This window comes from Microsporum canis, genomic scaffold (assembly GCF_000151145.1).
Source record: "Microsporum canis CBS 113480 supercont1.6 genomic scaffold, whole genome shotgun sequence".
NCBI lineage: Eukaryota > Fungi > Ascomycota > Eurotiomycetes > Onygenales > Arthrodermataceae > Microsporum > Microsporum canis.
In genome coordinates this window covers 445,875-470,559 of record NW_003299164.1, presented here as the reverse complement: position 1 = coordinate 470,559, position 24,685 = coordinate 445,875, and the positions used below count along the sequence as shown (strand labels likewise).

The 24,685-nt window shown below is 48.3% G+C and overlaps 11 protein-coding genes across 11 annotated transcripts; 5 read left to right on the top strand and 6 right to left on the bottom strand.

Annotated features, from left to right (window-relative positions):
• Positions 1-88: 88 nt before the first annotated feature.
• On the bottom strand, positions 89-669 carry MCYG_06317 (conserved hypothetical protein; the record flags this gene model as incomplete). The annotated part of the gene is made up of 3 exons (XM_002844307.1): positions 89-144; positions 220-594; positions 663-669. The coding sequence occupies 3 exons, from the start codon at positions 667-669 to the stop codon at positions 89-91; spliced, it is 438 nt and encodes a 145-aa protein (XP_002844353.1).
• A 467-nt stretch (positions 670-1,136) lies between these two features.
• On the top strand, positions 1,137-2,172 carry MCYG_06316 (conserved hypothetical protein; the record flags this gene model as incomplete). Its single annotated transcript, XM_002844306.1, has 3 exons — positions 1,137-1,196; positions 1,283-1,392; positions 1,464-2,172. The coding sequence occupies 3 exons, from the start codon at positions 1,137-1,139 to the stop codon at positions 2,170-2,172; spliced, it is 879 nt and encodes a 292-aa protein (XP_002844352.1).
• Positions 2,173-2,801: 629 nt separating this feature from the next.
• Positions 2,802-5,159, bottom strand: MCYG_06315 (conserved hypothetical protein; the record flags this gene model as incomplete). Its single annotated transcript, XM_002844305.1, has 7 exons — positions 2,802-2,863; positions 2,931-3,276; positions 3,340-3,423; positions 3,489-3,666; positions 3,724-3,827; positions 3,893-4,457; positions 4,507-5,159. 7 exons carry the CDS (start codon positions 5,157-5,159, stop codon positions 2,802-2,804), a joined length of 1,992 nt encoding a protein of 663 aa, XP_002844351.1.
• A 388-nt stretch (positions 5,160-5,547) lies between these two features.
• Positions 5,548-6,187, bottom strand: MCYG_06314 (conserved hypothetical protein; the record flags this gene model as incomplete). Its single annotated transcript, XM_002844304.1, has 2 exons — positions 5,548-5,939; positions 6,007-6,187. 2 exons carry the CDS (start codon positions 6,185-6,187, stop codon positions 5,548-5,550), a joined length of 573 nt encoding a protein of 190 aa, XP_002844350.1.
• A 277-nt stretch (positions 6,188-6,464) lies between these two features.
• MCYG_06313 (ATPase NPA3) lies at positions 6,465-7,706 on the bottom strand (the record flags this gene model as incomplete). Its single annotated transcript, XM_002844303.1, has 2 exons — positions 6,465-7,591; positions 7,664-7,706. 2 exons carry the CDS (start codon positions 7,704-7,706, stop codon positions 6,465-6,467), a joined length of 1,170 nt encoding a protein of 389 aa, XP_002844349.1.
• Positions 7,707-7,958: 252 nt separating this feature from the next.
• MCYG_06312 (cell cycle control protein cwf19) lies at positions 7,959-10,143 on the top strand (the record flags this gene model as incomplete). The annotated part of the gene is made up of 2 exons (XM_002844302.1): positions 7,959-9,260; positions 9,322-10,143. The coding sequence occupies 2 exons, from the start codon at positions 7,959-7,961 to the stop codon at positions 10,141-10,143; spliced, it is 2,124 nt and encodes a 707-aa protein (XP_002844348.1).
• A 780-nt stretch (positions 10,144-10,923) lies between these two features.
• On the top strand, positions 10,924-12,548 carry MCYG_06311 (glyoxylate reductase; the record flags this gene model as incomplete). Its single annotated transcript, XM_002844301.1, has 5 exons — positions 10,924-10,982; positions 11,312-11,526; positions 11,599-12,011; positions 12,143-12,382; positions 12,450-12,548. 5 exons carry the CDS (start codon positions 10,924-10,926, stop codon positions 12,546-12,548), a joined length of 1,026 nt encoding a protein of 341 aa, XP_002844347.1.
• Positions 12,549-13,014: 466 nt separating this feature from the next.
• Positions 13,015-15,363, bottom strand: MCYG_06310 (conserved hypothetical protein; the record flags this gene model as incomplete). Its single annotated transcript, XM_002844300.1, has 3 exons — positions 13,015-13,889; positions 13,952-14,390; positions 14,803-15,363. 3 exons carry the CDS (start codon positions 15,361-15,363, stop codon positions 13,015-13,017), a joined length of 1,875 nt encoding a protein of 624 aa, XP_002844346.1.
• Positions 15,364-16,456: 1,093 nt separating this feature from the next.
• Positions 16,457-18,699, bottom strand: MCYG_06309 (U1 zinc finger domain-containing protein; the record flags this gene model as incomplete). Its single annotated transcript, XM_002844299.1, has 4 exons — positions 16,457-17,153; positions 17,358-17,455; positions 17,607-18,629; positions 18,685-18,699. The coding sequence occupies 4 exons, from the start codon at positions 18,697-18,699 to the stop codon at positions 16,457-16,459; spliced, it is 1,833 nt and encodes a 610-aa protein (XP_002844345.1).
• Positions 18,700-20,521: 1,822 nt separating this feature from the next.
• On the top strand, positions 20,522-21,331 carry MCYG_06308 (conserved hypothetical protein; the record flags this gene model as incomplete). The annotated part of the gene is made up of 2 exons (XM_002844298.1): positions 20,522-21,042; positions 21,280-21,331. 2 exons carry the CDS (start codon positions 20,522-20,524, stop codon positions 21,329-21,331), a joined length of 573 nt encoding a protein of 190 aa, XP_002844344.1.
• Positions 21,332-21,868: 537 nt separating this feature from the next.
• Positions 21,869-24,457, top strand: MCYG_06307 (ankyrin repeat domain-containing protein 44; the record flags this gene model as incomplete). The annotated part of the gene is made up of 1 exon (XM_002844297.1): positions 21,869-24,457. One exon carries the CDS (start codon positions 21,869-21,871, stop codon positions 24,455-24,457), a length of 2,589 nt encoding a protein of 862 aa, XP_002844343.1.
• Between the last annotated feature and the right edge of the window lie 228 nt (positions 24,458-24,685).

The following is a 24,685-nucleotide window of genomic DNA, read 5'->3' as shown; positions in this document are numbered from 1 at the left end:
CGATATCGTTGAACTACAGTAAACCATCTTAAACGCCTCGGCATTACGTCGTAAAAAAGGTCGTCTCTCGGCATGTCTGTTACTCATCTTATTTAGTCTGGGCCGGGTTGATATCTCTATCGTCAAACGGGTCCCCAAACTCCTCTGTGGCCGGAAAACGTTAGTAAACCGACGGTATTTCCCGCATGAGGAATTTGAAATCAACCGGATAAAACATACTCAGGCTAAATTCCTTGTCCACGACAAACTCTAGCGCTCTCTTTGCCTCTTCGTCTGCTTTCTTGCTCATCCATGATGCGCCGGGCTCCTCCCGCAGTATAGAAGGCAGCTGGCTTGTCGACGCTTCTGCCGCCTCCTCACTCAGGTTAGGATTCATTGACTGGCCTGCCAATGTCGTAGACTCTTTTACATTCTCGTTATAGCCCGTCATGGTTGCTTCTCGAGTCGTGGGGCCCTGAGACCCAGGAGGCGAGAGCTCCGGCATCGCTACTCCGGATATATTATCCCGAAACCCGTTTCCTGCCGGGGTCTGAGGGACACTTCTCGCGGAGGGGGATGAGGAAGTAGAAGAGAGCATCTCCGAGTCGAAATCGTCTAGAAGCAGTTTGTTTCGGTGTTAGCGAGTTTTCTACCTATGGATTGACGGCTGATACTGCTCCTACCTGCCATCGTGTAAGCTATATCCCGTAGAATTGATCCTATCCTCGTCCACCGAACAGTCTTTCTTAGCCAGAAACTGATATGAAGTTGATCTGAAGTTGATCTCTTCGTCTTCTCTTATCGATAACTATATCACGTGATTCGTCTCTTTTTTTCGACTTTCAAAACGAACCAAAAAGCTGAAGTTCAAAAAACATCAAGACTTAAACATTTAGTGACCCTGTTTTCCTGCGTCTTGCAAGTACATAAGACCTGTTTCCCTCTTATATAGTGTGATTTGCCATTCCTATGCGTTACTTGCCAAAGAACTTTGCGAAAAGACTCCACCATCATATCCTCGACGACTTACAGCGCCCCTGCATAGAAGGCATCTTTAATAGCGTCCTTGACGAGTTTATACAGCGATATTTGGGCTGATAGAAGGAGTGTTTACTGTTATACGGCTATCTGGATTCTGTATCTTGTCTGGTCTTACCATGAGTCGGCAAAACCAAATCCCAGATGCGTGGGACCAGGACTGGGAGAGTATTGCCGATGTACGCTCTCAAGCTATCAGCTCGGTCTAATATATGAATACAATAGAATACATGAAACTGATTATGATTTATAAAAACAGAAACAGGCACCACAACCTTCGGAGCCGGTACCCGAGAAGAAGCTGTCCGCAAGAGCCGCAAAAGCCCAGCGTCGAGCGGAACATGCTGAATTCAACAGACAGCTATGGGCCGAAGCGTGAGATTTACCCTATAGCAGCCTTGCGAAGCCTAAAGTTCTATCTTTTCCAGGTCTAACATAGGCTCTAGTGAAGCACCACAAACCTTTCATTTCCTAGAGTCTCGGTCTACCATCCCAATGAAGTCAGAATATAAAACACCTATGAGAGTACTTGCGCGCAAACCCCAAAGCAATAAATCAGGTCTAGAATCTGGAGTCCAGGGATTATCGATAGGAGACCAGGGTCAGGTGGATGACGATGATGAAGACTTTGAAAGAAAGCCCGGACAACTTACATATGAAGAGAGGGTTGCAAAGGCTCAAAAGGAGAGGGAAGAAAAACAACGCAAGTACGAGGAGGTTCGAGAAAGACTGTTTGGCAGTTCAACCCCAGGCTCAGGGGCATCGTCTCCTGGTAACGTCACACCTCCGCGTCAGGGGCAGCATCACCAAGGTGGAGAGGGTAAGAGAAGAGGGCGAAATAACAGATCTAGTACTGGGGGAAATCGAGAAAGTAGAGAAAGAAGGGAAAGAGAAAATTCCAACGCATCTACAAAACCCGCAGGCCGTTTATACGATCCAAATTATGCTCCCAAAGCAAGTTCAAACTATGTTCAGCGGAAGGAGAAAGAACAGGGTAAAGAGCCATATGCTTCTCTATCGCAACATCAGGTTCAGCCGCAGTTGCCGTCTCAATATACTCAGCCCCAGATGCCCATCAGGAGTCCCAGGGGGCCAGACCCGAGTGGGAGAGGCGGATTCGGCGGCTTCCCCTCACGAGGTGGAAGAGGTGGATGACTTACAACTCGTGATAAGCATCACATAAGATAATTGCATGTGGTTGCGACGACCCAAGTCTTCATCACAACGAAAGATATTGGGTATCAGCAAGGCTACATCTAGTAGCTAGGCCACAGAAATACCACTCTATATACGAGTACTAGCACGGCCATTAAGGGTATTTCTCCGGTCTACGTCGAGTACGTTAGGATATGGGGCATCGATTACGTGTCACCAAGAACAAGGAGCCCGATTGGGGCTAAAGTATTCCCACGCGCGGTTAACTCGCTAAACAGGAGGCCTATTTTAAACACATGGGTCATGCCTAGGAATTGCCTTTTTGATCAATGAAAGAAACCATAGATGAACCTGCGGGCTCCTAGATTGGTGCCCGATATATACGCACTGGGAATGGAACCAGAGATGAGGCCCAACGGTTCGTAGTCAGAGAGCTACCAAGTTCTGACTTGCTCGCAAGTTAAGGACTTACATTTTTGTATTACTTTTGGCGTTGGGAATGACTACCCTCGTTTTTTGTACAAAGCGAAATACAGCACTCATCAGCATTGGACATAATATAACGATATAATACAAGAATAACTGCCATGCCTGGTAGTAATACACCAGAGCCGAGGTCCTTCTCTTGCTCAGGGTAAATCATGTCCAGCATTGATAGCGTTTGCTAGCTGAGACGTATTCGGTCGATTTTCTGTTAAAATGGAATGTATTATTAGTTAACCAATCTAGACAGTGGAATAGATGCTAATGCTACTCGCCTGCATATCTCTGGTAGCTGTCCAAATACAAGTCATCTGAACTCGTAGTAGCCATGACATGCTCATCTAACTCTACAGCCTCCATCCACGCAGCCCATCGGCTCCCCCGTTCTGGGTCAGGCCAACCACGGTACGGTTTCAGCACTCGGGTCAGCCGTAGCATCCAGGGTGCAAAATGGATGTCGACGAACGAGATGCTGCGGCCTAAGAAGAAAGGTCCATGGACGTGTGAGGCGTTGACAAGTTTACTAATGTGATCCTTTAGTTGTTCGGTGTAGGAAATCTGTTTAGCCAGGTCTTGCTCCTGTAACAGCCGATAGAAGCAAGGAATTATATGGCGGTTTATCTGTAATCATGGCGTGGTTAGTTACGATAAATTTTGGAGTTAGGCATTGAAATAAGTACGTACATGGTCTACCCATAGGCGACAATGGGCACGAAGCTGTGGATCGCCGGGGGGTAACAAGGGCTTGCCAATGTCTAAATCCTCGAGCTGATAGAGATAACATGGGTTAGTCAATAGGGACTGCCAACGACTCAGCATTAGGATGAACGTACATATTCAAGGAGTACACTACTCTCATAGCATCCCCAATTACCGTGTCGAATGGCTGGTACAAGGCCACGAGGATTGACTTCGAGGAGGGAGTCCGGCTTCTTATATGGATCTATCTCAATATACTGATACGGTATATCTTTAACCTCGAGAGCAACCCATACTCGCTGTACAAAGGGGCTAGAAGGGCATTAGCTGCAAAGCCTGGCTGATGAGATGGCTCATGTTCAAACATACCAGAAACAGCTCCCGTAGAGCTTCAAGTCACTCTCCTTCATATGTTTCTTAACGGTGGCATATGCATAACCAGATGCACGGCTATGGTATGACTTTTGCTGAGCCTAGACAGTCTGGTCAACAGCTCGAAGGTGATATCTGGGAAGTGTGAGATAGAAATTTAACGTACTATTGACTTCTTTTTACCCTTTTCCTCTTTGAGTAAATTTCTCTGTACGCTATTCTTCTTGATACGGTCACTCTCTTCGAGTGTATGCCGGTGAGGGCCCTCAACCGAATCCGATCTCCCATTTCCTCCGTTTCCATTCACACGTTGAATTGTATAGTACCGAGCTCCCGTTACACCGGGGTGGCCTGGCGGTAAGGTTGCGCTAGGAGTTAGCACGCCAAATGGTTGAGACCCATCCAGATGTGCGTTTGAAGAGCCCGGTACTACTAGTAAATCGGACTGCTGAGTGCCCTGGGAAGCTTGTTCAAACCCCGAGGAGAGGTCCTGAGAAGCTGTCATGGCACCCGGAAAGTATTCAGTGATCTTGATCTTGACATCGCATAGATTTCGTTCTCGGGCCGTTCTCTTTCTCTTCTTCTTGTTGGGATCATGGGTCTTGGGAGTTCCTGGTGGCCGCCCTTTTAACCGACAGTCCCAGTAGTGAGATACAAAGGGCTTGCGCTTGTATCTTTGCGTAGAGCGGTGGGAGTAGACATTGTCTACATGGGGGAAATATGTTTGGAACCTGGCGCATGTTAACAAGAAGGCTTACACCTTTAAACTGACGCACTTACTCTTCTTCACTCATGACAATAGTGTCCTCCACATTAAACAGCTTCTCTCTCCACTTCTGCAGATCAGGCGGGTTCGGAATGGATTTCATATTCTTAAAATGACCTTCACCAATACTACTACCCGCCTGGGATATATTCGGGTGAGTCGGAGTCTGGAAATGGGGTATCATATTCTGCGGCAGTGGGTGCTGGGTGAATGGCGCGAATTGCATGTCGTTATTCGTCGCCGATACAAATTGATGGCCAGAGGTCTCTGGCATCTGCGTGTCGGGATGTTGCGAGTGCCTGGTGCCGTGCGGTGTGCTTAGAACCATCCCGTCGCTGGGAAAGGTGATGTCAACCTGCCCCAACTGCTCCATCTGCTCCAACCCATGACCAGCCGACCGCACAGCGGGCGAGAGGTGCCCTTCCACGTCATTGCTTAGGCCCGTGTCAAACGCCCCTCGTGACGAGATACCTGTTCGAGATGTCTGTTGTTGATGATGTTGTTGATGTTGCTGCTGCTGTAACGAATCAACAGCCGAAGAGGAGAGCGACTGGACGGCATTGAGGCTATGAAGCTGCGACTCGAGTTCTGGATCCGTGGGCGGTGCTGCGGCATGTTGGTCGCGCAGGTCGTGGGGTGCGGCTAGTTTGTTTGGGCTGTCTGCCATAGTTAACGATGGATCTGGCTAAACTGGCGACGGATTCTGCGGCGTCTCAGAGGATGGCGGACGCTTGCTGTGGGCAAACCCGGCGGCGCAGTTGAAGCGGCGTGACTTTTTCTGTTTCTTCCGCGGGTCTGGAACGCCAAGCCGGGCCAGCAATATGCTTAAATCTTTATTTTCTACTGACGACGACGTGTATGTGTATATATATGTATGTGTGTGTATGTGTATGTATGTGTATGTATGTATAGATGGTGATGTAGTCGATGATGTAGTTAAGTTATATAACTAAATAGTAGGTGCGTTGTATAGATGGAAAGTTAAGTAGAAGCTATTTAGAACTCGCATAAGTCATACAAGATGGTTGGATAGACAAGAGATGGCAAACAGAATATCACCTCTTCTTCCTCTTGTCTGCCTCTAGATTCTTGAATGGAAATCCAGATGTCCTCTTGTCTGCGCCTGTTCTCTTACTGATCCTCCCTGACCCGGCAAACATCATGCACCAGAGCCCCATGGCAGCCAAAGACCCTGAGACCACCATCCCAGCCGCGAAGCCAGTCTGTCCCGTTCCAGAATACCAGGAATATGCATAGCTAGCTACCGCTGCGTGGAATCCGGATGTGATCAAGAGCACCGGATATGCGTATTCCTTCTTGGGGTCAGATTCATCGGATGTAATCGCGTAGGATGAGGCGAGCGGCAGCGCTCCTGTGAGAATCAAAAATATCAGGGCCAGTGCCACTTGGCTTATACCGCAGGTTCTGGCGAAATATATTTCCAGCGCTAAAAACCTCGTCATCCGTCTGTTAGTAAGGATTGGAATGCTAGGGAGTGTGAGGAGGCCACCTACACGTAGGTTGTCGGGTCTCGTCAAGCAGAGTCGCTAATATCAGTTTCGGAGTAACCAGAAGAGCAGTGCCCTGGAGAGTCAGCCAGGCAAAGCTGCCGTATGAGTACGGATAAAAGCCCTGATGTGCAATGTTAGCGGGGTAGGATACAAGCATAGCTTCCGAGAAGTCACTCACGTCCATGGTCAAGTAGAACAGTATCGTTATACTTAATTGGCCACTGTGAATTGCTATCTAGTTCGTATATCTCCTTGAAGGTAGCTTGTTTGTTGCTGTTGGCTTTTCTCACGCTTTAAATAAGAAACTGGAAGCGATGACATCATACAAGAATCCCGGTTAAGTACAAAATATATCATGAGACAAAATTTATGTACGATGGTTTTTTTTATCTTGATAGAGACGACAGTATCATGCAATCATTACGTCAAGGGAAAAGCATCTACTCGACAAGCTGGTGAATTTATCCTAAGTTGGATGATTTTAGATACCGCGCAAAGCTGCTATCCTCCGTCCCTCCTTCTCCAGAGTCAGCCAAAGCCTTACTATACCGCTGGGAGAGCCCATCGTCGTCTCGCTGGCCAGGACGTTCGTCCTCCTCGTCATCGTCGTCATCTTCAGCGTCTGAGATGGTCTCAACCGGATCCCCTTTCTCTTTGGACGAGGCCGAATGGCTCGAGACATTCATATCTTTGAGCAACTTCCCGAGCTCGATATCTCGTCTCTCCAGCTTTTCTTTTTCTCTCTGTTCTCGCTTCCGCTCGAGCTCCGGCTTGTAATCGCGGTCAAATTCTTTGCGCTTTTCTTCCACCGCAGCGAAAAACTCATCCACCCCGTCTCCCGTCATGGAGCTGACCCCCACGACGCTCAGATGGTGGTAAAACTCCTCAAGCATCAAGCTCATACTGTTCAAGAATGAGCCCATATATCCACTACCACCCCCAACTCCGCCTGTGCCGCCTTCACCACCGCCGAATGCGCCATGTTGTTCCTCCTCTGCCAGGGCAGCCTGGAATTTCTCAAAGTCCGTCATCCATTCTTTCGCAAACTCAGCATCCTTCACGTCAGTCTTGTTAAAAACTAGGATCATAGGCAGTTTTGTTTTGTATAAAATACTGCATGCATAAAGCATGTTGCTCATAAATGTGCTTGTAGAACTCGTCCGTGGCGTGTCGATAATATATGCGATAACTGTCGGGAAGGAAGACGCCAGCGATTCAAGGAGGATGCTGCCAGACGCACTCCACACAAACACTTCTATCTGGCCTGGCGTATCCACAAGGATATGCTCCATCTGCTTAGGGGCTGAGGGTTGCTCTGGGGTGGTAGGTGGTAATGCGCGCTTCTCAAGAATTGCCATTATTTGATCGATCTTCGTGGCGAAGAGGTTTAGAGATGTGAGAATGCCGCCATTAGGCCCAAGATTGTATTGCTTCATGACCTCCTTGTAATTTATAGAGTCTCGTATGTCGATATTGCTCTCAAACGGAACCGAATGCACTGCTGGATCGAGATTCATGACATATGGAGGCTTCTTCTGGCTGTAGAGGTAGGAGTTGATTCTCTGCATGAATGTCGTCTTGCCAGAGCCTGAAAAGTACATTCATCGCGTTAGAATTCCACTCTTATCAGCAATAGCACAGATTTACCAGAGTGAATTACCTGCCATCCCGACGCAGACAACTGAGACTGGCGGGGTTGCCATCGTTGCGGCCAGGCCAACCAGGCAATATATAGAGATTCAAGTGATATAAGATGAGATGAGAAGGCCGAAGTACTCTTTATTAGAGCTATAGAGCAAAATCTTGTGGTATGAGATTAATCGAGATTTTGTTAAGTGAATGAAAAAGAATTTGGTCAAAAAAATAAATTCACGTCATTCAAGAAAGCTCGAAAGCTCCAAAACTTTCAATTTGCGCAGCTTCAGCGCCTACAACACAACCAACCTCCGAACACGATGACATTGGAAGATTTTGAAAGGGAATTGGCGGAGAATAATAGGAAGGAGAAGGAGAGAGAAGAGAGAGAGCTCGAAAGGTCTAAACGAAGACATCGACACCGCAGCGACCGCGACGAGGATTCTAAACATCGCTCCCATCGACACCACCAGCATCGTTCTCCGCATGATGGTCATGGCCGTCGAGACGATGATGATGATGATGATGGCAGGCACAGGCACAAGAGATCTCGACATTCGACGAGCAATGGGGAGGAAAGGGAACACCGGCATAAACGACGCCATCGAGACAGAAGTGCTCACAGGGAGAATGATACAAAAGGAGAGCCAAAGGAGCCTGTTATAGAGCCAGAATCAGAGGCCAAACTACAAAGAGATTCATGGATGGAAGGCCCGTCCGGTCTTGATATCGATTATATACACCGGCCAAAGGAGAAGCCACAGGAAGCCCCAGCAGCTCGAATGCTTCAAGTTGATTTCGGACAAAAACTGCATGAGAAAGAGCTGAACCGACATCTTCTCGATGTTGCAGAGGACGCTGAGGCCGCGTCGGATGCTAATACTACACGACAAGGCGGCCCGGCGGAGGTGGACTACACATTTGGTGATGAAGGGTCACAATGGCGCATGACGAAACTCAAGGCTGTCTTCAGACAGGCAAAGGAAACCGGCCGAACCGTCGAAGAGGTTGCAATGGAACGATATGGCGATCTACAGCATTTTGACCATGCCAGAGAGGAAGAAATTGAACTTGACCGAAGGGAGAGATATGGCAAAGATTATGTTGGAAAAGAGAAGCCATCAGGGGAGCTTTTCAAAGAGAGAAAGTTGGATAAGGAATCGACGGGGAGGAATATTAATCAACGAGAAGCCGCAAGTGACGAGGACAAACCTCCTGTACAGGGAGAGAGGATGGAGACTGAACCCGTCCCACGGGAGACGAAAGTGCTCGATGCCAGCTCTCTGAACAAACTGAAGGCTCAGATGATGAAGGCAAAATTAAGGCGTGCACCCGATGCCGCCGAGTTAGAAGCTCAATATAATGCAGCAGTCGCTGGGGCTGCGAACCAGAAGGAATCGGATGTTGTCGTGCTCGGAGTCATGGATAATCGCATGCTGGCTGGTGGCAACCGAGCTGAAGTTCGCGCTGTAGAATCCAAACGGGGTAGGGAGAGAGGCCAGGTCGAGGAAAATGAGGATATGAGCATTGAAGATATGGTTCGTGAAGAGCGCAGAACCCGCGGAGGTGCGGGAGAAGGGCAGCGATTTGCTGAAAGAATTGCCAAAGATGCTAAATTCGACGTGAGTTCATCTTATCCTTCAAACCAAATGCGGATTTCCCGGTTGCTAAATTCCCATCTAGAATGATCTGGATTATATGGATGAGAACGCTTCCAAGCTCGCAAAGAGAGTACACAAATCGGAAATCAACATCAAAAATGCGTCAATAAGTGAATTCCAAAAGATGAATCGAATATTAGATAACTGTCCGTTATGCCACCATGAGGACACCGGAAAACCTCCCATTGCACCTGTGGTATCACTTGCAACCCGCGTCTATCTCACTCTCCCTACAGAACCAGAGCTGAGCGAAGGCAGTACATGCATCGTACCCATTCAACACCGAACTAATCTCTTAGAATGTGATGATGATGAGTGGGAGGAGATTCGTAACTTTATGAAATGTCTAACAAGAATGTATCATGACCAGGGACGAGATGTTATTTTCTACGAGAACGCAGCTAGGCCAGGTCAGAAACGACATGCAGCCATGGAAGTGGTACCACTCCCATACAGCCTCGGAGAGACGGCTCCTGCTTTCTTCAAGGAAGCAATCCTCTCCGCAGACGAGGAATGGACTCAGCACAAAAAAGTCATTGATACTCTCGCTAAAGCGCGGCAAGGCGGTGGAAAGCTCGCATTCCGCAATACGTTGGCCAAGGAGATGCCTTATTTCCATGTTTGGTTTGAGCTCGACGGCGGTCTAGGACACGTCGTTGAAGACCCAAACCGATGGCCAAAAGGTGACCTCTTTGCCCGAGAAATTATCGGAGGCATGCTTGACTTGGGGCCCGATGTGATTAAGCGGCAGGGGCGGTGGCGTCACGGCACCGATAGAAGGCTGGATGGGTTTAGGAAACGATGGAGGAAGTTCGACTGGACGAGAGTGTTGGCTGAGGAGTGACGCTCGTCTTGTTAAGCTGTTGTGAAGGCTTTTCCACGACCAAGGCTCTAACATCTTATATATGTCAATGATACGGGCAACCCCAGTCAATAAACCAGAATACTCGCTGCCAAAGAGGGCTAGTCTTCAACATCAACCCCGTTGTCCAAATATCGGTGATGGCCAAACGTCGGGCTGTCGCCTCAGCTAATCGGGTGATCTACAGCCATGAAGTTGCACAGCAGGATCAAAAAGTATTCATATCAGGCAGAATAAACATACAGCATACATAAATTGTACAACGCAGAGCCGGCTTCCTGGGCTTAACGTCTTTGGCCATGGCAAACTATTATTGAAATTGATGAACATCACATCGCTCTTCTTCCGGTACACCGGAAAAATATACATATATATACGAAAATAAGCCTGGATGAAGAGCAAACTGCTGGGTCTCCTCCAAGAAAATATGACACACTCGAGAATTATGACACGGACTCGGCCGAATTTTCCTGTATTGAAGAGAGTTATACAGCTGGACGAAGGAAGAACCAGTCAGGAAATGAGTTTCTGAGGAAAGATTATCTACTTGGTCGAATTTCGTCTGCGATTATTTAAGTTGATCCACAACTCGTTTTATGGAGTCACCCCACGAATGCCCGGGAAGAATATATATCAACGCTCAAAATCCTCGGTCTAACATCCTGAGAACGTCAGGTTGGGTCCTTGACTGAAGCAGAGAAATACGTTCATATCGTCACTCGCTGCCGTTCGAGAGTTATAAGAGCCCTCAAAGCACACAAAATGACGATGATATCACCCGCTGAGAAGCCGAAAATCCTACTTTTGGGAGAGATCGATCAGTACGTTGCAGCTCTAGTTCTCCTCTTATAATGCCTATGATCCTATTGTTCCTTTCGACCATGTATACATCAAGAAGCAGGGCATCCCTTCCGTCCCTGCATATGCGTACATCGTATTATATGTACGGGCTACTATGTATGCAGCAACGGATTGACCCCCCTTACCCCCCGGTATTACATGTATGGACATGCGGAGGATTACATCGCGAACACGAATCCGTCGGTTCCGAGTGGAATGTCTCATTCAACAGCTTTGTACCCATGCACTAACTTGGACTATCTTTGGGTCTTCCCTCCTTGGGAGGGAAGTATAGAGTATGAAGATAAAGTGCTCATGACACATGGCAACGCCTTTCCAATATCGGAGAGCTTGTAACTCCCCAAGCCACCAATCGAGCTGAGTTCCTCCAAGAATGTCGTGATGGTAAACTTGATGGAGTGAGGGTGGCGTATCGAACGTTCTCGTCTGTTTCAATCACCGGTTTGATTGATCAGGAGGTGGTGGATGCATTGCCAAAGTCTATGGAATTCCTCGCCCACTGCGGTATGAGAAGGAAACGAATGAACCGTGCTCCCTGAAAATAGCTATGAACTTAACACTGACAAACTCGACCAGGCTCTGGGTATGATCAAGTAGATGTCGCGGCCTGCAGTGCTCGGTCACCACCATTGCGAGTGTCCAATGTGCCTACCGCCGTAGACGAATCCACGGCTGATGTGGCCCTGTTCTTAATCATCGGAGCACTTCGCAATTTCAATGCCGGTATGCAGAACCCGCGAGCCGGTAAATGGAAAGGTTACCCCGAACCAATTGCCCTTGGCCACGATCCTCAGGGGAAAATACTCGGTATTCTAGGCATGGGAGGCATTGGACGCAATCTCAAGAAGAAAGCCGAGGCATTTGGGATGACCGTGATTTACCATAATCGAAAAAAACTCAGTGAAGAATTGGCCGGTGGAGCACAATATGTGTCCTTCGATGAACTTCTAGCTCAGAGCGACGTTATTAGCTTGAACTTGCCTCTAAATGTACGTGCCGTTCCTGCTTACTCCCCCTGACCCTGCCTGACCTTGCTGGCATTTAACGACACCCAGCCTGGCCGCATATATACAACCAAAGTGTCGGGAAATTTGGACAGCTGACATTTAATCCGGTACAGAAAAACACAAGACACATTATTAGCCATGCAGAATTTGCCAAGATGAAGACAGGCGTCATCATTGTGAACACCGCTCGCGGCCCGGTTTTGGACGAAGAAGCTCTTGTTATGGCACTCGATAGCGGAAAGGTTACTTCCGCGGGGCTCGATGTTTTTGAAAATGAGCCGAAAGTCCACCCAGGCTTGATTCAAAATCCAAATGTGATTCTCATTCCGCATATGGGCACCTGGAGCATTGAAGTAAGTGGGCCCCTTTTACAGCCATTGTAAGCAGTGCTGAGGAGATTGTTAATGCTCTTATCAACAGACTCAAACCGGGATGGAGGAATGGGCAATTAGCAATGTTAGACAGGCCGTTGAGACTGGGAAATTAAAGTCTCCCGTACCTGAACAGGCAGAGCTATAAAAAGGAGGATACAGTTGTGATGAGGCGGTGATCAAAGGTACCATTCGTTTACCTAGGGAAGTCTAGATGGAGATACTGAAGATACAACAAGCGCAGACGCATGTTCATGTCTGTGAAATAATATTATTTTCGAGGAAATATATACATAAAATACACTCCATTGGTTGACTTGGGTTAGCTTTCTTGTCAAGTAGATGCTTTCTCTAATAGCTAGCCAGCAGTGCAGTGTTTATGATCTGAATATGTATAAAGAAGAAAAAGGGAAAAGGGAAAGAAAAATCAAATTTATCCTACAAACGCTCCAGCCTGGTTCCGTTTTCTCCGGGATATTTCCATAATCCTGCTCTAAAACGCCATTGGGGAGGAAAGATACAAACGTGTAGATGAAGAGCAACCGTTACATAAAAAGGCGTAGTACGGCAAAATGGGGGTTGTGAAAGTATGACTGGTAAGGGGTTGTTTATGGTCAAAGGTTGAAAGGCTCATCCCAATATCTAACAACCAACTGAGAAATCCGCCGAGCAACCTGACTAGTCGCCTTTCCACGGACTTCGTCCTCTAGGAATCGAGAGGCTACATACAGCTTTGCGGCTGGGTCCTTTTCATCAGAGGCGGCTGGAAGCTTGAACTTTCGAGGTTGGAATTTGGATATATTTCTAACGACGGCAATAGAATAAACGACGTCTCGGCTTTCGATCATGTCGAGGAACGCACGAGCTGCAAAGAGAGCTTTGTCGCGCTTCCCGCCCGCGTCTGGGTCACTGTCGGGGATGGAGAGATAATCTCCTATGGACTCCCAGAAATTTAGTTGGCGGTTCTTTATCTGCGTGCCTAGCCCGGAGGCTGCGGCGGCAGGATCGTCTTCCGGGTAGTAATTACGAGCAACGGGGTTGTTTTCAAGGACAGTCCCTGTGAGTAAAGCTTCGAGGAGAGAGAGACGCTTGACAGCGTATGTGAGCTGTGGATCTGGCGAAGTTGCATTCTCATTTCCATTAGATGGCTCCTGGGCACGGGCGATGCGGCACAGGCAAAGGCTTTCCCAGATGACATGGCTTTCGAATGACTCCATACGAGCGATCACCGGGGCGTCGTGAATGTTTGGATCGGTAAAGCCGTCGAGGAGAGAAGAGTAGAGGGAGAGAAGACGCGGATTGGCAAGTAGGTGAGATAGTCCATGGGTGTCGTACCAGTTACACTCAAGCATGCGGTCCATGCCTTGGGCGTATATTTTGTACAGCATTTTAACTTCTCCCAGCTTCGTGGCAGAGAGAGGGTTTGTGTCAATTGCTGGCAATGTAAAGCCACCGATTGATAGTAATTCAGCCATTTTTGGTTGTCTCGCTTTAATTCACACGTTAGTACAACAAGTTTCTGATACCATGTATAAAGCCAGGAAGTCTTACCTTCCATCTTCTCCGAGCCCGGCAAGGTCGATGAGATAGCTATCAATGGCTGGCCTTCGGTCAGCCTGGGGGTTACACTCCTCGATGACTCGGCTGGAGCTGTGACCGGAGCTGGGGCTGGAACCTGAGCCTGCGCGGCTAGGGGGGTAGGTTCTGGCTCGGTACCGAAGTCAAACTTCTCCTGTGGCGGCGATGCGGATGAACCTGTGGTATTATGAAGAGAGGGTGAAACAGAGTGTGCTGTAGCAGTGGTAAGATGCGCTTGGTTGACTCCGGCAGCTTGATGGGGGTTCTGAGGCGCGACCTGCAGCGAGGGATGTGCAGTTGGCGCTGGCTGAAGCGAAGAGGGACCTGGCTGGCTTCTGAATACTGGATCGTACCCGAGACAATCTCGCTTGCTCTTTTCGCAGTTTCTGCACACTGGATGCCGTTCGTCGCACTGTATCAAAGCTCAGCCAATATGGCCTCGAATGGGGTATAACACGGGTTGAAAGGGATTGCAGAGAAACGAAAAAGGCAACAAAACAGAAGAGCCGGCCCTTCACAAGCTATAAGCTGGCTCGACAGGATGCTGGAACATCAACATGGCGGGTCGAGTTGTGGCCGTCGAGGATGTTTTGGTGCTTGTTGAGATTTTGGCAGCGTCGAAAGGAGGTTTTTTTTTTTTCTTGATGCTGCTAAGCGAGCCTGCAGGCCGCGGGGGGGGAAACAAAACCTTTCAAGGCAACAATAACAAACCAAGATATAATAAACAACAAAAAGACATTATTTCTTCTCTTTAAAGAGAATTCTTGCGACGGCTGCTTGAGACTAACACGAGGAGAGAAAACAAGGTAGAGGCTGTTTCTTACCTTAATTCGGCGCTTCCTGCAAGTAAGACAGCCGGTTTTTGTCCTCCGCTTGACATCTCTCTTCATTCGATTCGCAGCGCTTTCGTCTGTCACCAGCTCGAAGCCGTCCGAGAAGCCGCCTGCCGGGATCTCACCATAATACTGGGTGATATGGGTTACAGGTGCTGGCGCTGGCGGAGGAGCGGGCGCAGCCACGTTGGGATCGAAGGGCCCTTGATCATTATTGAACTGCTGCAAGGCCTGGAGCTGTACGGCGTGGTCGATGGCTCCTGTCTGGGGGGCGAGTAGGGGCGAGTTTGCGGCCGCTAACTGGTAGACCGGGTCTGGAGCTGCTGTCTGCGACGGGGGTGGTTGTTGCTGGGGATTCGAGTCGGAAGGAGGTTGGATGAAGCTGTTATCGACGGTCGAGGTGTGCTGTGGTTCGGTGGGAGGGTTTGACTGGCCGTTGCCGTTCGTGGCGGCTGCCTGCTCGCCCTGGGCAGGTGTTTGAGCGCCTGTTGAAGGGTCTACGGTCTCCGTCGGGGCTGGTGCTGAGCCTGAAGGTGTTTCATCGTCCGCCATGTCTCTTTCCACTGCCGAATATACCAAAAGCACAGGTGATGGCCGGCTCAAGTCTCCGTGATGAGGTCTATCAGAATACGCCCAATTGTTTAATCTTCCGCATCTCTATCCGGTTACAGAGTTCCTCGGTCTTTCGACGGGTTCCGCAACCCGGGCATCGAGTATGGTATTCGGGTGTATGCGATTGATCTGTCATGACTTCTAGTTAGCGATTGTCTCGACCTTGCTGTTCGACTTCGTCTCGAGGGAAGACCGGGTAGTATATATGCGTAGTCTGTATCCAGCACCAAGTAGACAAGCTTCCAACAGACGTATATATAGCCATATACGGTGTATCAAACAGAGATACGCCCTCTTCGCGAGGCAATAGATGTTATTCAGATGAAAGCGGATGAAAGTCGCAGTGCGCGCCGCTGGCCCTCCCACCGCTGCTGGAGCCGCACATAGCATCCGGCCCTTATATCGCATGCCATTCAGCCTGGTAATACCAACGGCATGGTCTTCTGGGCCAGAAAGAGGCTGGAGGAAAGCAATTCGACAAGGGAGGAGGAAGGGTTGGCCATGTGTGTGCATCTGAAGAATATAAAGCAGACGCAAGAACAGCTGAATATCTCAACTTACCAGCCTAACAAGACAGACACCAGCATCGCCTTTCTCCTTAGCTGTCTCTCTTGCGGTCTCTGTTCTGTCTCTTAACGATCAAAAAGCTGTCTCGCTTTTGAAGCGGCTCAACTTTTTTTGATAAGAAAAATGAAGGTGGCGATGCCAAGCTTGGATGAAGATGGTTTCTACAAGAAGCGCATTCACTGGTTGTATTCTTTCTGCATGGGATGTTGTTTAGATGGTACTATAGGACACTGTACATGTTGATATTCTATAGATGGGCGGAGTTGCGCCCTGGCGTGTTCTATCAACCCCGGATCTCGATACTGATATACAGGCAGAAGCGGCCTGTATGATCACTCTTCTATGAGGATTGATCACTCTTCTGGTTGGATGATGGGATATCCGAGTGTCCTGAGACGAGGAGTCCTGAGACGAAGAGTCCAAGTCTGGGAGGTAAAGCCGTGGTGTTGTGGCTGCAGGGTAGACGCTATCGTTTTATATTCTTCGGTCTCCGTTTCTTAAACATAACAGCCGGTGCGGTGTTCTCCGTCTCATCTCCTGTTTCAGTCTTCTCTTCCTGCTTGACATCAGGCGGTGCGTTGACGGGTGCGCCTCCTCCGTCGTCTTCGGGGTCGTTTTCCTCCTTGATGACAGGCTCCCGCTTGCCACTGGTCTCAGGGTCCTCTTCAACCTCTGCCTTCACCTTCTTCAGGTTCGTAGTCTTGTTTAACAGCGCGTCAAGGTCGTTGTCGTCAGCTCGATACTCGCGGATCGCTGAACCCCATGCCTTTCTCGCAACTTCTTGCTGCATATCCGCTTCTTCCTGCTCGTCTTCCCGTAGCTTTCGTTTGCGAACGCCGACGTTCTTGACCTCGGGATCAGAAGTGGTCTTCTCCCCAATGGGCGTTTCCGAGACAACCTTCCAGTCTCCGGCCAGCGCCATACTAGGCCTAAACTCTTCGGGAACAGCAACGCCCATCTCCGCCAGCTGTGATACCTGTTGCATCCGGTCTTGTGTCAACCCCGCGGTGTTTGCGCCCGTCGCCGTCGGCTTCTTCCATGGCGGGTCATTTGGTGTTCGTTTGGGCCCAGATGAGGAGGTGCCGGGGTTGGATACTATTCCTCGCAGTCGCTCTACTTCGCTCTTCGCCCTCTGGCTTTCCTTCTCTCCTCGTTCTTGGTCTCTGTGTACGTCTCGTAAGAACCGTTTTAGGCTGCCTTGATGCTTCCCTGTGGCTTCGTGTTGCGTTCGCTCGTAGGGTGTGTCGCGGACGAAGACCTTGCAGTGTTTACACCAGTATTTGGGCTAGAGGAAAAAGGCTGCTTAGTTATGGATACGGTTCCGACTGGCTGGGGTAAAACTCACTGTCGACTTCCAGTATTCTGACATATTCAATCTATCTATTGCGATACTCGAGATAACATGAAGTTTTTGTTCGAGCTTCAGCTTTTTCGCAAGCTTGAAATATTTCAATGTCACCAAAAGCTTATCTTATCTTTAACATTATTTAAATACGACCGTCGATTCGCAGACGTGAACAATCTGAACCAGCTTGTAATCGTCTATATCTCGGGTATCAAAACGGCTCTACTCTCACATTCACCTCTCTCACATCATTGGGAAACCAGTGGCTAACCTCCCGGGTTGAATCTATCAGCTCCTCCTCCCGTCTGATAAACTCTTTGCCATTCTTGCTGTCTATAGCGTTTTCAGGTTGCGAGTCTTCTTCTTCTTCCTCACTATCCCATTCGTCTTCCTCTGCTGTCCCTTTTATGACCGGGTCCCATTCGTCAGATTCCCAGATCAACTTGAACCGAAGAGCCGGCAGGGAAAACCGTCGAGCCACGATGGCTTTGATGTGATATACATCAAATGACTTGGGTATCTCCTTCTCAAACTCGTAGATACTTCTTTTTTGCCCTACATTGCTAGGGTCTGCTAGGTGGAATTTAAACTTTATCAGTTGTGCTGCCAAAGAGCGAGGGTCTATCCCGTTTGATGGGTCATCTTTAGCCGTCCGCTGGATTTCAGGCGTGTCGTATATCTTGCAAAGTTCCTTGTATCGCGGATGGGAATTGAGGATGTCCTGCTCCATGCTCTGCGGGTGTGCAAGCAGCTCCTTTCGGATCAAGGAGAGATAGTATAACTCTCCGTTGAGGCGATCAAGCGGGGTGATCTTCCCGTAATTCAAAAGCTTAAGGTTAGACAGTCGCGAGAGTGTCAGCATAAAGGCTTCGTCCACTGTCATACGCTTCTCCGGTAGGCCGGTAACCTTTGTCGGAGCTGGTGGCATGTCGTATAAAGGGTTGTCTGAGATACGTAGGCTTGTGAGGCCTGGGAATACTGCTTGTAGGGCATTCAAAAAGCTCCATGACGGTATTTGGTTGAGCGATATATCCACAAAGTCTAGAGTTGGAGAGAAGACCAGGCCTGAGGGCGTTGATGAATAGATCTTGCTGATCTTGTTTCCTCGAAGGCAAAGACGGCGGAGGTTGCGTAGTGCAGTGAGATGGTGTAGACAGTCCAAAGATTCAAAGTCATTGAATTCCAATGAAAGCTCTTGTATCATGGCTGATAGTGCAGCCGAAGTAGACGACAACTGGTTATTCTCCAAGGATAAGCTGGTGAGGGAAGGGAATTTGCTAGATACCATGGCAATCTTGGGAATTTGTTAGCGGCATTAAACATAGAAAGAAGAGTCTTTAGAGCCATACCTCCTTCCAACTCATCAAGGTTGAGTTTAAAAATAAACTGCTAGCTGTGCGGGAGATTATATCCACAGAACAGCTCTCTACGTCTTCGAAAAAATTTCCACTATAACCCGGTCAGTTTGTAGTTATGAACGCGGAAGATATAGCATGGCATTGCATACTTCAACTTTAATATTTTTAACTGAGGTAGCTGGGCACAGATATCAACTATCTCGTACCATCGCCGTAAAAGGTTGCGACTCAAGTCAAGCTCCATGACCTTGGGACATGTCTTCTTGATCCTTTCGAGCTCCTCTTCTCTCTCGTCAGATACAGCTGGGCCTGCAAGCACGCCATTGATGCGCAAGCCATCCAGAATGATGATTCGGAGTTCATGCAGAGCAGCAAGCTGTTTCCGAATCTCATCAAACCCAATCTCTTCCACGACCTTGCCGCTGATTTCAATAGGCTTAGATATGGACTCTTCTAAAACACGGTCCCCCTTAGAAGCAGAGTAAAACACAGGCAGCTCAGAAACGTATTTCTCATGGGCTCCTTCCAGGAAGCTTAGTGGTTTGTCTGACGGCCTGCTTGGACGGACAAATGAGCCAGCTGTTGGATGTTTACTTTTGCCTAATATAGGTTGTCAGCTGAGTAGCTACTGTCGTTTCGTATATGTTTATAACGATCTGGCCTGTACATTGAAAGTATTTCACGTCGTTGTGAGATCCTGAGTGTTTGCCCCTTGATGGCTCATCCCATTCAACGCCCAGCCAGTCGCCCTTGGTGCCTTGAACAGGCCCGATATATCGGACCGTGCATAGCGCGCCATCGAAGGACAGCCTTGACCCCAGGGTATACTGACTATCGGCATTCACGCCTGCCAAAGGCTTGCTTGACATGTTTTATAAAGTCCTGCGGCTTTCTTGCTTGTCTTTTCATCTTCTTCAGCATCAAAAGTTCCAAAGTGGTAGCTAGACGCTAGGCCATATTTGGACGGTGTCATCGCCGCTTTAAGGCCACTTTCTACTTCGTCAATCTCAACTTCTTCATCCATTTTGTTCTTGATAGAATAGAATATTTGATGAACGAGTATTCCTGAGGCGAGTTCACATTCAATCAGGTTCTAGATGCCCCCTGAGCACTCTGAATATTGATACCCTTAACCAGCAGACTCAAGAAGAGCATACCAATCAGCAGTCGACCATTCTATACCCCCAGATTAACCATCATAACGAGGTCCAGACTGGTATTTTCCCAACAAGCCTCGCCCCGTGGTATTTGATCAGTTCAGTCGCGGAGGATGGAGTGCATAAGGTAGGCTCGGGCCCCTGTCAACAACCCAGTCAGCCATCAATTTCGCGACCAGAGATATGACCGTACGGATATACTACCCTTGATCGGGTGCTCTAAAAAAATCATATTCCATTGGTTCGATGGACGGATGCAATCCCTTATGACATGGGCAATTATTCCTCACAGGTTATTAGGTGATCATCTAGCCACTGACGACAATGTGCATATCATAGCCTTGGCCGCAACCCCCCCCTTATCCATCAGCACTACATCTTCATCTCCAATATCTATGCCTTCAGTAAGCCTGGATGCGTTATAGGGACTAGGATGTGGCTAAACTCCGGGTGAGACTTGCCAAAGTCGAAGAAGTGAGATTTCGTGTTATAAGAGTACTATCGACCATTTGCGGATTAGCCCATACAAGCTATTGCTGCGGTTCACTGAGCGACGACAAACAATGAATTTGCCAAACTTTCCCACCGAGATAATTCGCGAAATAGCAAGCTACCTCAACTACGCCTCACGTTTCGCTCTCGTACTGACCTGCCGGGAGCTCTATACTAAAATGGAAGATCCCAATCGATTCCCGCCGTCTACAGAGGTGGCATTCTCTGGCTCCAAACCCAAAGCATATGGCATAGAAGACCTCGTAGAAATCGAGATGTGGCCAGCTTATAACGCGGCTGGCCATAGGCTGCATGGATTGACGCAACCGGTTCCGGGGTACGATTTCTTCGCCTGCAGCCTCTGCCTGAAAATACGCTCTGCTAGCTATTTCTCAAACGCTATGATGAAAAGTAAACGTGGAAAATTGGGTACGGGTTCTATAGAGCAACGGTCCCGACGCTACTGTATACCATGCGGGGTATCTCACGGTCATTATGGCCGAGAAGCAATTATTCGATATGGGGGAGCGGGCGGGGGGTTCGGGTCAGTTTGCCATAAATGTGGTAAATTTATGATCCTAGAAAGCAAGGTTCGGTTGATACCGAGTTGGGCGTGTCTCTGTTACCCACGCTATGAAAGAAGGGCATATAGCCCTGATTATATCTCTATGGATTGTGCAGACTGGCGGGACCTTGACGTGTAGGTAATACAGTGTCTATCTTCCTTCTACAGCATCACATATTTTAACAATGTAACCTTTATCACCCCGATATGAATAAGACCTGAACGGCGCGGAGCCAAACAGGTATTCTTATTCCAACTCTCACCCTACAGCTTTCGATGTCCGTATCGAAGCCTAGAACAGTCCACTGCCGAACGAGCGAGCGAGTTTCTGGCTTCTTAGACATAGCTTATATGTCATCTTTTCTGCTTTAGGGACCCACGATCATATTGGACCCCTTGTCAGGCCAAGGTCACTCCTTCATAAGTACCAAATAGTTGTTGGTAGAAGATACTTGATGGAGAGTTTCTGTGTCTTGGTAGGGTGTTTAAGGGTTAGATACTGTGCCTGGCGATTCTCAAATCTGCATCAACAGCATTGCAGCCCCGTGGATGCCCATGAGCCAAAGATGCGGATTTGTTGGACTTGCTACGACATGTTCGAAGAGGCAGCGAGAATCAGGAGATGATCAAGGCCATGGTTGAGCGTTCCACAAGCAAGTCGACTTAACCAGTTTTATATGCCGGACTGAGCCTACATTAACAACATCTTTGGCCCTTTGGTTAACCAGACTCGACATGAAATTCCGAATGCTTTCATTATTTGTTACAAGGACGACGTCGCTAGTGTTTGTCTCTCAAAACATTAGTTCACTAGGATACCCCTGTTTAATAATCCGTACTTATAAAGGCAGATTTCGGCCTTGACAGAGTGGCTCAAGTCCTTGTCAAGTTCTATCGATCAAAGTCTTCGATAACAGACCTTCTCACCCTCGCCCCGTTATTAAATACTGCATCCATTGCCATGGCTGACTCAACGACTGAAGAGCCAGCAGGAGGCGTTTGCATGGAGGATTCACCTTGTGGTTTCGGTTCTCTTCCAAGCGAAATACTCTGTTTAATCGGTGGATATCTTGATGCATGGGACCTGAGAGCTCTTGTCATGACCGCAACGCGATTCCATATGGCCCTGGACCGGATGCTCATGAGAAAAGCTCTTCGCGATGTTACCGTCGGCGATTGGGCCGACTTCCATACTATTCTTCGTTGTGCTATATCCAAAGGCCATATTGAAAGAGCAAAAGCACTGCTAGAGATTGGACGGGGCTCGCTGGAGATGATGACATATAGATCAGCCTTGGAATGTGCCGCAGAAAAGGGATATTTGGACCTCGTCCAGATAATATTGAACGATAGTGGATTGGACCTGTCGAAGTACGGCACACAAGCGTTGAATAGGGCAATAGTATCTCAATCCCCCGAGATATATACGCTGCTGGCGGGTGCTGGAGCTATGTTGAAGGATCGGGTCTGGCATATTCCACAGCCCAACCTAGGTATTTATGCAGTACATGCTGCTGCATGCTGGGGCCGTATCGACTTACTGCAGTTTATAATGAGCTGTGGCGCCGATCTTGACGAGCCCGAACCCTCTACATCATGGCGGCCGCTTCATTATGCTGCGTTTCACGGTCAAGCTCTCGTCGTTGAATTCCTTCTTGATAACGGAGTTAATCCAATAGCCAGGTGCGTCGAAAACAATACAGCTATGATGAATATTGCTATAACAGTAGAGCCGCCTTACAGCCTAGTTAATCCCGAATTCAAAAAGAGAACCATGGCATTCTCCGCTGGCCATAGGCGGGTTATTAAAATGCTTCTCGACCATGGTTCGGATCTTTATATGCAAAATCATCATGGGATTACGGTTCTTCACTTAGCATCTGCTAATGGTTACGTCGAGCTCGTTAAATATCTGATCAGCCTTGGGGCTGATACGACTTCAAGGGATACTCAAGGGCTAACCCCTTTATACCATGCGATTTCTAATTGCCAAGTAGAAGTGGTAGAGGTTCTTTTGGCTGCAGGCGCTTCTCTTACAACTAAGAACAATGAGGGCGCTTGCGCTATACATATTGCAGCAGAGGCAGGGTATCCGTCTATTGAACTTTTACGGCTTCTAACTATGGATGATGTAGACCCTCTTGCTATTGACTATAACCGGCGGACAGCATTACATTACGCGGCTGAAGGTGGCTCTATGGATACGTTACAGCTTCTCCTTAAAAAGACGGGTGTTAAACTCACGCCGCCGCCAAAGAAGCCATTGGCACTAAATGGGGCGGTGGAAAAGCATGATCCGGATATGGTCAGATATCTTCTTGAAGCTGGTGCGGATATCTCATGTGTTAGGGGAAATTATATGATATCTGCTCTCCATATTGCAATAGCGGAGGGAACTGAGGATCTTGTCGAGCTCCTGCTAAAATATGGTGCGGACCCTAACCGGTATTGCTGTTCTAAACGCTACCCACTCCAATGCGCAATTAAACAAGGGGCTACGGCAATTGCTCGTGTGCTTCTGAGAAACGGGGCGGACATATCAGCTAAAGGGAATCCGTCAGAACCACCGTTGATTCTAGCGGCTCGGGGTTATGGTTCGGGTTTTTGTAATCTGAGTCTTGTTAAAATGTTAATCGAAGAGGGAGCTGAGATTAATATTTGTCGCCATGAAAGTTACGGTGTCTTAGAAGCTGCTGCTTCTCATCCCACTACACCAAGAGGAAAAAGTGCGCTAATTATTTCATACTTTCTTGAAAACGGAGTTGATATCTCGAGACCCTCTAATGACGGGGGATCGATTCTATCTCCCTTCTGTAAACAGGGTGGCCACGATAACTCTATTAAGATGCTGATAGAGGCTGGTGCGGATATCAAATGTCAGGATAGATCTGGAAACACACTTCTCCATGACCTTGCCCTTCGTTGTGGTACTCAAAAACCATTTTCTATAAACCTATTTCAGGAATTTATGGATAGAGGAGCGGATGCGTCGTTGGTGAATCGAGTCCACCAGACCCCTTTACATGTTGCATGCAGCGGTGGGTTAGACTTTGATCTACAACCACTTTTTGATGCAGGAATGGACCCTCTTCGTGAAGACATATGCGGGTGGACTGCTATACATTATGCAGCGTGGGCAGGGCACCCTCTACAACTGTCACAGCTTATAAGAGCATTAAAACGGCGCGCAATACCAGAAGACACCACTCCTATGCAGAGTCACTCAGTCAGCCCTGAAGCATATATCAAGTCAATCCTCGACTTGAAGGATGTTTATGGTTGGACGGCACTGCATCTCTCTGTGATGGAGTTCGCGCCCGCTGTAAGGTTCCGCAATATAGAGGAGTATTGCCACCCGAACTCCAACGAAAGCCATGAAGTGGTCCAGCTGTTGCTTGAGTCAGGAGTTGATCCATCTCTCGTTAATAGCCAAGGACAAACGCCACTTGACCTCGCCAGAACTAGACGTCCGAGCTGCTGGCCCTTCGAAAGGACGGAGCTGAATCGGAGAAAATCCTTCATGCTGCTTAGCGGGGAAGGCTTGAAATGATTTCGAAAGCTAGCCATTAGTCCTCAACAAACAAAGGAGCTAGAAGCTAGTGCATCATGGGAGGATAATGGTAACTCGTTGAGTGTTTGCGCCCAACCATCTCGGAAACGCACAAAGAGAACTAGTTGAGCTCCCAACTATGGAGTATATAATGTGCACTTAGACATCGTTTACTCATTGTTTGTACGCTCGTTATACAGCCATTATAAAAATAAGGTATTAACTAGC